The following is a 12,972-nucleotide window of genomic DNA, read 5'->3' as shown; positions in this document are numbered from 1 at the left end:
AAATAAATTCAAAATAGATGAAAGACCTAAATGTGAGATGGGAAACCAAAAAAATCCTAGGGAATAACACAGGTAGTAACCACTTTGACACCAGCCATAGCAACTTACTAGATACATCTCCTGAGGCAAGGGAAACAAAAGCAAGAATAAACTATCGGACCTTTATCAAGATAAAAAAAAATTCTGCACAGTAAAGGAAATCATCAAATAAAGCTAAAAGAAAACTTTCAGAATGGGAGAATATATTTGCAAATGACATATCTGATAAAGGGTTAGTATCCAAGATATATAAAGAACTTATAAAACTCAACACACAAAATATTAATAATCCAGTTAAAAATGGACAGAAGACATAAATAGACATTTTTCCAAAGAAGACATATAGATGGCTAACAGACACTTGAAAAGATGCTTAACATCATTCATCATCAAATGCAAATCAAAACTACAATGAATTGTTACCTCACACCTGTCACAATGGCTAAAATGAACAACATAGGAAACAACAGGTGTTGGCAAGGATGCAAAGAAAGGGGAACTTTCTACACTGTTGGTGGAAATGCAAACTAGTGCAGCCACTCTAAAAAGAATATGGAGGTTCTCAAAGAGTTAAAAATAGAACTACCCTCCAATACAGCAATTACACTACTAGGTATTTACCCAAAGGATACAAACATCATGATTTGAAGGGGCACATGCACCCTGATGTTTATAGCAGCATTATCAACAATAGGAAAATTATGGAAAGAGCCCAAGAGTCCATCAACTGATGAATGGATAAAGAAGATGTGGTAAAAAAATATATATATAATGGAATATATGTCCATCAAAAAGAATGAAATTTTGCCATTTGCAACAACATGGATGGACCTAGAGTATTATGCTAAGTGAAATAAATCAGAGAAAGACAAAAGCTGTATGATCTCATTCAGATGAGTTTAAGAAACAAAACTGATGAACATAAGGGGGAAAAATAGAGAGAGGCAAACCAGGAAACAGACACAACTATAGAGAACAAATTGAGGGTTACTGGAGGGGAGGTGGTTGAAGGATGGGTTAAATAGTGATGGGTATTAAGGAGGGCATGTGTTATGATGAGCACTGGGTGTTGTATGTAAGTGATGAATCACTAAATTCTACATCTGAAACTAATATTATACTATACATGAACTAACTAGAATTTAAATAAAACTTTAAGAAAAACCACATAAGTTTTCCTATGCAGCTCAAACCTGTGTTGTTCAAGGATCAACTGTACTTATGTTTATTGGATTATTATAAAAGTCTGTGATAAAGGATTCAGATGAACATCCAGATGGAACAAATGCATTGGGCAAGATATATGGTAAGGGGTACAAGGCTTCCATACCCTCTCCAGTCACAGCATTTAATCAGCACCACCACATGTTAACCAACCCAGAAGCTCCCTAAACCCCATGATTCTGGGTTTTTATGGAAGCTTCATTACATAGTCATGACTGATTAAATCACTGGCCATCAACAATTGATTCAAACTCTAGCCCCTCCCAGGAGGTCATGGGGTGTGACTGAAAGTTTGAACTTTTTAAACACGTGGTTGGTCTTCCTTCAAAACCAATCCCTTGGTGGCCTCAACTACCACCTCATTAACATAACAACAGACACCTTTATCACCCTATCATTTAGGAAATTTCAACAGTTTTAGGAGCTCCCTGCCAGAAACCAGACCAAATATATATTTCTTATTATAAAATACAACATCACAGAGGGTTATTGACATTTGGATAGAACAATGTGCAGGATTTTACTGCACACTACACTGTTTACAATGCCTAGTTCCTACCCATTTATTATAAGTGTCATCTCCTAGTCCACGTTTATATGCCCCTGGGAGAGGTACTGCCTCAGGTAGAGAATCTTGCTCTAGACAGTTGAAGATAAGAGCATGCACTTTGGGTAAAATAACATTAATAAGTACACCCTGAATTACAAGCTTCCAAGGTGTTCACAGCCTATAAAATAAATGCAAGATTCGGTCTATCTCTGCCTACCTTTTCTGCCACCACTGGATTGACAGTGCAAATTGTGGTCATTTGAACAGCAGAAACTGTTCAAAATAAAAATTGATTTCATTCCTGATAAATGTTTGTGAAATCGCAGCTTGGTTAATTTCCTTTATCTATCATAAACCATATTTTCAAAGTTCTTTTTGTCTCCTTTCTTATCCACACTTTAATTCCTTAAAAATAAAAATTGCCTAACTCTTCATATTTTCATTTTATGTCAAAAAATACGGTTATGTCTAATATGTCAACATATTATTATGTATTAGTAAAACACCCTCACTAAGAAAAAGAAAGATAATATATTTTGAAATGAAAATAGTTATAATGAAGAACTAGCCATTATCAATAGACTCTAAAAGCCTTAACCTTGTCCAGGAGCTGCCTTAAAATAATTTGTATTGTCTCTATCAACTTCTAATACTCCATTAATTTAATGTACTTTACCTTAACCTGAAGCAATAAGAAACAATTATTAAATGTCATTTTTTTGTATTTTTATTGATGACTATAATTTTAATGGCATAATATTCATCCTTTTTATTATAAAAGCATAAAATTAAAAGATACAGTTTGGGAAAATTAGGCAAAATTAATCACCTGTATGTTAAGGAGTTTCCACCAGATGATTTCTGACTTAACTTTCTGTTCTACAATCCTCTGACTCTATAATATTGTGTCTACGGGGAAATGATGAATGCTAGATAGTCAACTTAAAAATGAACTTTGGGCTGGGGGTGCCTGCGTGGCTCAGTCTGTTAGGCATCCAACTTGGGCTCAGGTCATGATCTCACAGTTCATGTGTTTGAGCCCCACGTCAGGCTCTGTGCTGACAGCTCAGTGCCTGGAGCCTGCTTCAGATTCTGTGTCTCCCTCTCTCTCTGCCCCTCCCCCACTTGTGCTCTGTCTGTCTGTCTGTCTCTCTCTCAAAAATAAATATTTTTTAAAAAATTTTTAAATGAACTTTAGGCTAAAACCTATTTATGAGTTATAATCTCCATAAGTGTAAAAAGTATATAGTTAGTATAACTACATCCATATTTGAGACTAAATGGCTATATATTAGTAATATTAATCACTAATAAATATTAAACTCTATATCTCAGTCACAAAGCTAATTGTCTGATTAACACCATTCTTATACAAATGCACAAATGCATATGCATCATAACTTTGTGTCTTATATTTCCAATTCAGACATGTTTAAAGGTTTTTGCCTGAAATTACAAGAATTGGTCACATAAGAAAATGCAGTTGCAAACATGTAGCCTCATGTTTGTTTGTTTGTCTGAAACTTAGGAGAACATATATTTCCTTTTAAACCATATTACTCTGTTTATAACCAAGTAAATTTAACTTTAAACAAAAGAGCTGACTGATCATAAAGTACTTTGATAAGGAAAACAATCTTCAAAGCATACAGTTCAGGAAGAAAATCGGAATGTCAAACCAACAGTTGCTTTAAAAAAAAGTTTAAAAATTATTAGCTCTCTAGACAATACTAAAAAAATAAATAAATAAAAATTACACACTATAAATATGTACCTATCCTCTTAATCAACACAGGTAGAAAACCCATATATGTATATATTTTTAGGCATGAAGAAGATAGTTATTTCTACTGATCATAAGAGTGTAATTCAGTTCAAAACATTGACCTCTATGACAAATGTCTAGGGGTAGGAAGCAATAAGGTAAATCTCCTGCCCTTATGGAACATATATAGTCTACTAGAGATAAAAAATCCTACATCTAAGAATTTAGATGTTACATCAAAGTGACATCATCCCTCTTTGTTACTAAATTTTCTTTTACTTGTGATAAAAAAAATTCCAGAATAATATACCAACATACTGTATTTATTCTCAGAGAAGAAATATCAGACAGACACCAAGTGACTGACCACATGCATATGGAGAGCAGCTACCACACACTGGGGCTTGCTTTTTGTACAAAGTTTATAGACACGCAGGCACAAGGTATAAAATCCAGTAACAAGAGCTCTCATATGCCCAGTAGGGGACAGGAGCAGCTTCAACAACTGGGATTGAGTACAGGGTAGAGGCACATGGGAAGTGGTGGAGAGTAGCAGCCTCCCCTCCATCTTCCCATCCTGGGCCAAAGGAAGCACAACTATAAGGAAGATATATAAATATAGACAGAGGTAGAGGTAGACGTAGAGAGAGAGAGAGAGAGAGAGAGAGAGAGATAGAGATATGTAGCTATATATCTATAATCAAACCCTTGGTAGGTTTCATGTATAAAAATTTCAATCCTTGAGTCATTTAATTCTCAGCCTTTCTTTTTTTATTCTAGGGGAAGAATATTTCATTGGTCATTTTTAACATCTAGCAGATAAAGAATAAATAAATATGAAGGAATACATTTTTCTTATATCTCTTCCCAATTTGTTAAAATCAATTAAAAGCTTTGTAATTCTGAAAGAATTCAGTGTATATATTTCTGATAAACTCCATAAAGAAATCTCATTAGGAAAAAGGACCTGAATTGCCATGCCATCATTAATTTTTTGTAATTTATTTTCTTATTCTAAAAAAATATTCATTTTCATATCTATGGTTGTATTCGTAATCCTATATTCTTTTTCTAAACCTAAACCCAAAACATATATACAGGTATGCTAAAACATGCCCTCTCCCAGACCCCTGGTGTGTACTAGTTCCTCAAAAGAAAATATCCAAAAAACTCTGGGGATTTGGTATCTAAGAGAAGGCACAGTAAATGTGGGATTTAATAGAAGGAAGTCAGGCAGGACAACCAGACTGGGCTTAGAGAAGCTTATTGTCTGATGAGAGAATACTACTTAGGAGAGATTATCAAACCTGAAAGATGAAAGCTGATAATATTTATGTAAAATGGATACTTTGGCCGACCTACATCTAGATGATTTACTCTCTTACTATGATCACCCAAAGTGGGGGGTGGGGGGTAGGTCTAGAAACATGTTTGGTTTTCTGTTTTTTGTTTTTTATGTCTGGGCTAAAAAAGCAAAAAAGGAAAATGAAAGGAAAGAAAAAAAAAAAAGTTCGGCTCCAAAGCCTTAAATAGCTTTAGGTTTTTATGTGTTAGAAAAGAGATCAGTATATAAGACAAGCTCAACAGTTAAAAACTTGGATGAGCCTTTTTGAATACCAATAATAATTTAAAACATAACATTTATATAGCTTTCACTTTGTGCCAGGCCATGTTTATGTTACATATATTACTTCATTTAATTGTCCTAATAACTCTGTAAAATAGGTACCGTTATTATCTCCATTTTAAAATGAGAAAACTGAGGTAAAGAGAAATTAAGTCACCAATCCAAGGTGGCACAGCCAGTAAGTAGCTGAGCCAGGATTCAAACCAGGTGACCTGACTCTGGAGTACATGCATTTGATTCTTCATCCTGTGCTGAAAGGAACTGAGAGTTAGGAGGAGGCATAAGTGCATGGAGAAAAAAAAAATCATTCTTGGGAGAAATCCGAGGAATATAAAAAAAAGCATGTCCTCCTCCCTTTCCCTTAAAAAGAAGAAATGGGAAGATCAGTGAAGGTCTCTAAATAATTTGGAATCAAAAATACAAAAAAATAAAGAAACACCAGAAACAACAAGTATTGGTGAGGGTGTGGAGAAAAAATAACTCTCTTGCACTGGTGCAGCCACTCCAGAAAACAGTATGGAATTTCCTCAAAAAGTTAAAAATAGAACTACCCTATAATCCAAGAATTGTACTACTGGGTATTGACCCCAAAATTACAAAACACTAATTCAAACAAATACATGCAACCCTATGCTTATTGCAGCATTATTTACAATGCCCAAACTATGGAAGCAACTCAGGTGTCCATTGATAGACAAATGGATAAAGGAAACATGATATATAAATACAATGGAATAATATTCAGCCATCAAAAAGAATGAAATCTTGCCATCTGCAACAACATAGATGGAGCTAGAGAGTAGAATGCTAAGCGAAATAGATCAGAAAAAGACAAATACAACATGATCTCACTAATATGTGGAATTTAAGAAACAAAACAAATAAGCAAAGGGGAAAAAGGAGAGAGAGAAAAACCTAGAAACAAACTCTTAACTATAGAGAAGAAACTGATGGTTACCAGAGGGGAAGTGGGTGGGAGCATGGGGCAAATAGGTGATGGGGATTAAGGAGTGCACTTATCATAATGAAATTAATTAATTAACAACAGGATGTGACTTAGATTTTTTTAAGTTTATTTATTTTGAGAGAGAGAGAAACAGAATCCCAAGCAAGCTCAGGGCTGTCAGTGCAGAGTCTGACACAGGGCTCAATCTCGAGAACCTTGATGGGACTCCATCTCAAGAACCTTAAGATCATGACCTGAGCAGAAATCAAGAGTTGGATGCTTAAACAACTGAGCCACCCAGGCATAGATATTTTAAAATAGAGAGATAAAGTCTGTACAGTTGTTGGGGCATTTTCTCAGCAGTCCCATTAAAGCTGAGGCAAGGTCCTCTCTTAGTAAAGTGGGAGAGTGGATGGACACTGACTGATATGTAGAAAATAACTAGTTTTATAATTTCAATAATCCAACTTGGGAAAAGAAATTGACAAGACAATAAATTTTCAAAAACTACATCTTCAGAGATGCCTGGGTGGCTCAGTCAGTTAAGTATATGACTCCTGAACTCAGCTCAGGTCATGATCTCGAAGCTTGTGAGTTTGAGCTTCTACATCGGGCTCTGCACTGATGGTGTGGAACCTGCTTGGGATTCTGTTTCTCCTTCTCTCTGCCTCTCCTTCACTCATGCTGTCTCTCCTTCCCCCTCTCTCTCAAAATAAATAAATAAACATCAATTTTTTTAAATAAATAAATAAAAATAAAAATTATATCATCAAGTATCACATACCTTAGGAATCCTCAGCTTTGAGCCCTAATATTTCCTAGTTCTTTGGCTCCAGTATATTTCAATGAGGCATTTCCTGGGCACTGCTAAAGCACTTATTTCACTCTGGATTTGTGTTTTCAACCATTTAAAGCTTTCTTCCCTTATGACTGTTTTTTAAATACTAAAAAGGGCCCAGGTAAGGATGAATTATGTTTGTTTCATACCCAATTGTTTCCTTAAAATATAGCATATATTCTGCCCCTTCAATCTAAAGAAATAACCTCCAGGTTTTCAAATGTTTTTATCTATGTGGTAAATCAAGTACCTATGAGTCAACATTGGTTTATTACAACACTTTATTCATAAAACAAACATGTTTTTATTCATTTGAATGATAGAAAAAGAAACATATGAATAACTTACCTAGATTGTAGTCCTCTCATATGGCACAATGCATTCAACTGACCATAATCAATGTACTTAGACATTTTCAACTCTGAAAAAAAAAATCAATTAAAAATTTGGGTAATTTTCTATAATCTTAGTAATAAAGATTGTATATAGAGTTTAATTACAAATAGTAAAAGAATTCATCAACCATGGAAGTGAAGTATTATCAGTCTTTGATATATAAGCAGCATTGAATAAGGTGATTAAAACAAGAATGTAATGGTTTTCATTGATGTCAAATCTGGTCTGACATTGTTTGTGTATTTTTCTGGAGTTTATAGGTGTCATATATGTTTCTCCTCTATAAGTAAACCTTTCAGAATCCCCATCCTATACCTTGAGAATGTGAACTGACAATGACATGACAATTCAAAGAGTTTTCCTGAGGTCCCTGTCACTGTCTCTGTCTCTGTCCCTGTGTCTCTCTCTCTCTGGAATACTACTAGTTTTTATTCAGTCCTATGCAGGCCCCCATCTTTGGCTAGCCCCATTTCAGAGCACCTTCCAATATCTGGATTCAGTTTGCAATTTCTTCTGAAGTTAATATGTAAGCAAATCACACAATATCCCTTAAGAGCAGAAAGGTAGTCATAGACAAGAAGCAAGCTAATTGTAATTCTCCTTCAGTGCCAGAAATAACTGACATCCTTCAAAGGACATGAAAAGGAAGATAGAGTATTGAGTGCAATGAGCATCATTAAAATGATGGGCACTCACATCCTACGTCCTCTCCTTTTTCCAGGAGAATGCATGCTGTTAGAAATGCTGCAAAACAGAAAGCAGTAATAAATAAACAACATGCACATTATGTCTTCCCTTAGGGCAAAGGTATTGAGAAAATCAGCAGCTTAATGCATTTCTAAACTTCTTGAAATGTAACTATTAATCACATTCTGATAAGGAAGAAATAGAATTTGACATGTCCAAATTTATCAATTTTAATTTCAAATTACTGAATCATAAAATTTGACAGTTTTGTTTAAGACTTTTGTGATCTAAAATTAACCATCAATAATATATAGCAGTTTCTAAATATGAAATTTAAATAAAAGAAATTTAAACAGAAAACTGGCTGCTATTCATATAAATAAATCATTACTATTTAATAAATTTGAAAATACTAATTACATGATTTAGGTATTTTCTTACCTATATTACTCAGTTAAGCCTTAAGAATCAAAAAAATCACCTAATTTCACTTTAGCAACATATGGAATACTTATTTTAAATGAGCCAAGTTATAGCTAGATTTTATCAAAACTACTTTTAAGTATATTCATATTTCTGACATAGATTATTAAATAAAATCTTAATTATAGTAGTTTTTAGACTGATAGATTTAAGAAAAGATTTCTATGGGGGCATCTGGGTGGCTCAGTTGGTTAAGCATCTGACTCCTGATTTCAGCTCAGGTCATGATCTGATGATGGTCATGAGACCAAGGCCACATCGGCTCTCCACTGGGTATGGAGCCTACTTCAGATTCTCTCTCTCTCTGCCCTTCCCCTGCTCTCTCTCTCTCCCTCAATGGAAAAAAAAAAAGATAGAGACTTCTATGAAGTATTAGTTTAGTCCAGTTTAAAAATCGGATCAGAAATAGCCATGGTGACTGGTATAGACAGGAAAAGGGGGTAGTTGCCATAGAGATTTTTTTTTAACGTTTATTTATTTTTGAGACAGAGAGAGACAGAGCATGAACAGGGGAGGGGCAGAGAGAGAGGGAGACACAGAATCTGAAACAGTCTCCAGGCTCTCAGCTGTCAGCACAGAACCCGACGCGGGGCTCGAACTCATGGACCATGAGATCATGACCTGAGCCGAAGTCAGACGCTTAACCAACTGAGCCACCCAGGCGCCCCACCATAGAGATTTTTAAAACAGGTCAAGGGTTGAGAAATTTTGGCTTAAAAGGGGGATTTTTAAAAGTAAATATTTTCATCCTTCAGCTTAAGTACCTTACAAAGAATATCACAGGATGGATATTATAAAACTAAGAAGTGCTAACAAAGAATAGAAAAATGGAGAAATCAACTGGCCTGAGAAAAGCTACAGCACTTGAGGGTAAGGCTTTGCACTAAAGTTGGCACAGCAAGTAAACTCAAAACTACAATAGCCTATATAGTAAGTACTCACAGCCTAGAAGGACACTTCACAATTCATCAAAAAATTTCTTCTTTGCTGATTCTTATTTCCAAGAGGTATTTGTCACAAGGGACTTTACAAAAAGGGTTTTGAACAATATAATGGATCTTGTCTTTGAAGCAGTTTTGTGAAAAAGAAAAGGCCAATAGATTTCAACATGAAATTGTAACTTTGTAAAGACCGGAAGTTGAGCTTTTCAGATGATCAAATTTAATACCAGGATAAAGCCTAAGGAGTTCAGAAGGTACTAGGTTTACATCTGTTTTCCAGTCTTGTTTTCCCTCATGAATATGTCTTAGTTGGGCTTCTCACAGAAGTAGAGTGGGCTTCACCTTATAATGGGGGTAAAATCATGGATTTTGAGCACAGTTTGTTTGAAAGAAGATTAAAAGCTGATATAAAAGGGTGATTACAAAGTAAATTCTAAGCTAGAAACAAAGAACAAGAAATCCATGATGCAATCAAAAAGCCAATTTTCTTTACTGATATAATGCTCACTATATATTATTGAAATAGAGAAACTAAAATCCAGTGTTTTATATGAGTGATACATTGGTGATCATTTGTTTTTATGTGTTAATGTCCTTAAGGGGTAGATATGTATTTCCATATTCGTGCAGTATAGTGAGTTATGTAAGCTTATGTGGGGGTTATAAAGATTTGCTAAAAATGGGTCTGGTGAGTGTTAAAATAAAATTAAACCATTTTTCCCCAATAAAGTTTCCCTTAAAAGGTAAATACCCCTTGCAAAAAGCTAAGAAGAAGCAATAAAATAAGTGAAGCCTTAAAAATATGTAAATGCAAAACTACTATATACTAGGAGACTAGACTTATCGGAGTGGCTACTGGGCAACATAAAAGAGATGAACAGCAGAGACAAAGAGAAAATGTGACAATGACCAAGTGGAAATGCCAGAGTATGGCTAGCTAGAAAACAGAAAGCTAGGACTTCTTCAAAAGTACTGGCAGGATACACTCTAATCCAATGATAAGGAGAACTTTGCTTAATGCAATATTCAGAGCACAAAGAAGGTCAGCAGCAATAGCAACAGAAACATTAATGGTAAGAATAAATAAAGGATTCATCAGACACTATAAGCATGATTAATTCTTTCTATACACACTTGGATAAGTGATCCAGTTCTACATTTTTACGTTAGTCTAAATGTGTGTAATAATAGGGAATTAAACATACCTACATTGATGATTAATAGAGTATTTATTTGTTTCCTTTGAACTAATTTTTGTATATAAAACCCATGATATATATGGAATGTAGGGCTGGACAAAGATTCCACATACACTCATTTTTTTTAAGAATTAGATTGTTATGGTGGTAGGATGACAAATGTTAGGTGGCAATCAACACAAAGGCAGTTTGTCTCAGTCACTGAAGAGAAATAGAGGCCAAATCAACTGCATAAGGAATACAGTCAATGATACTGTAATAGAGATGTAAATGGACAGAGGGTAGCTACACTTGTGGTGAACACAGCATAATGTATAAAGTTGTCAAATCACTAAGTTGTACACCTAAGAAATTATAACTAAACAGGCTGTTAAGGAAGAAGAGAAAGATAACATTATGACAAAATTTCCATTAGAAATAGTAAAAATGACAATATTTAAGAAAATATAATCACAGAACATAAAGGCTAACATTAAAATAGAGGAAAAAAAAGAGAAAGTGATAAATGAATATAGAAAGCAGACACCATATGTGGAAATTTTTCCTGAACAAGAAAACATAAAGAATGGTATAGGGAAAAAAATGTTCCCAGACATAACATAAGAACATTGTTCTCATATATAAGACCTGAATATGAAGAACTAAATACCATGACCCAGAAAGGGAAAGAGAAAACATAATACATGATTTACAAAGATAACAGATATTCTAGATTCTACTGGTTGAATAAATTAATGTAACTATGTTTTGAAGATAAGCTATTATTTTAGCCCCCAGCCAAAACTCAGTTTGACTTTAATCTTCTTCACAGCAAAGTCCTGGCAAACAGTAAGACAAATGAAGGGGGACAGGAAATATAAATAAATATATAAATATATAAATATATATAAAGTGAATTTTATTATTATATATTATATTATTTATATTATTTATTATTTTCACATTATTTATAATATATTTTTATATAATAAAATATATAATTGTAATTAAATTATATATATTCATTATAATATTATATATTATTATATATAATGAGTTTTATTTTCCAATAAATATAAAAGTAAGAAATAAATATAAGACCTCAAAGAATATAAAGTATCATAATCCCTCTTTGAAAAATACAATGTGATAAACATGCACCTGAAACTTAAATAATATGGACACTATACTAATAAAGGGTAGGTAAATTCTGTAAACCTTAACACAAATAATAGATTCTGCATAGATTCTAATGAAAAGGGTATAAAAAGTAATAGTAATAATTTGGAAATTTCAGCAGAAAAGTGAAAGCATAAAATATATTTGTGCAGACCTCCTCACATAGCAGATAATTACTATTTACAACTTAAAGAATATTTTAAAATAATGGGGCCCTGATAATAATATTTGAAAGTGGGGCTCTGGGACATCTCAGTCAGTTAAGCATCCAACTCTTGGATCAGGTCTTGATCTCACAGTTCACGTGTTCAAGCCTGCATTGGGCTCTGTGTTGACAGCATGGAGTCAGCTTGGGATTCTCTGTCTCCCTCTATCTCTGCCCTTCCCCTACTCGCACACTATCTCTCTCTCTCAAAATAAATTAAACAATAAACGTTAAAAATAATAATAATATTTGAAGGTATGAATGCAACTAGTCAAAGACTTAAAAATTAATATTCTTACTAATCAAATCATGATGTGAAGTGGGAAATTTTTCTCACTTTATACTAGGTTGTGAATATTCATTATCTAACATTGATAAATCAAGAAACAGAGATTTAGGTATGGAATCTATTAAATATTTTTGTGTTCCAAATTATATGGCAGTAAAATTCATAAAGCAAAAATTTCAGGAATAAATGGAGACAAAATAATCTCAATAGTAACTTTCTTTCCTTCTTACCTACAAATGAAGTAAAAAGTAAATTCAAAAGATCTGGGTCTTTGAAGGGAAAAAATAAATGACTGGCTTATCTTAACAAGGAAAATATGTAATAAGTACTCAAGGTCAGAAATGAAATTGGGAATAACTATAAACATCATTATAAAGAAAATCAAGAGTATTTTTTACAGCTATATACCAAAATAATTAAAAAAAAATTACTGATTTTTCAGGAAAATGCATATTACCTAAATTGACCATAGAAGGGAGAGAAAATTTAAATAATCAGTTGCCTTGAAAGAAATGGAGAATAATCTTATAGCAGTTTTTCTCTGCCATCCCCCTACATGCACACAAATAAAATATAATCATAGATTATTTCTATCAAATCTTTATATAAGAAATAATTCTAGTGC

At 33.6% G+C, this 12,972-nt stretch overlaps 1 protein-coding gene across 1 annotated transcript in view; it reads right to left on the bottom strand.

The window, feature by feature from the left end:
* Positions 1 to 12,972, bottom strand: part of CNBD1 (cyclic nucleotide binding domain containing 1) — a 467,744-nt gene that overhangs the window by 441,631 nt on the left and 13,141 nt on the right. The window contains exon 2 of the mRNA XM_042924364.1: positions 7,338 to 7,410. Coding sequence (XP_042780298.1) covers positions 7,338 to 7,410 — 73 coding nt within the window. The remainder of the gene's footprint in view (positions 1 to 7,337; positions 7,411 to 12,972) is intronic.

This window comes from Panthera leo, chromosome F2 (genome assembly GCF_018350215.1).
Source record: "Panthera leo isolate Ple1 chromosome F2, P.leo_Ple1_pat1.1, whole genome shotgun sequence".
NCBI lineage: Eukaryota > Metazoa > Chordata > Mammalia > Carnivora > Felidae > Panthera > Panthera leo.
The sequence above is the reverse complement of the archived record's forward strand: the minus strand, read 5'-3'. Positions and strand labels throughout refer to the sequence as shown.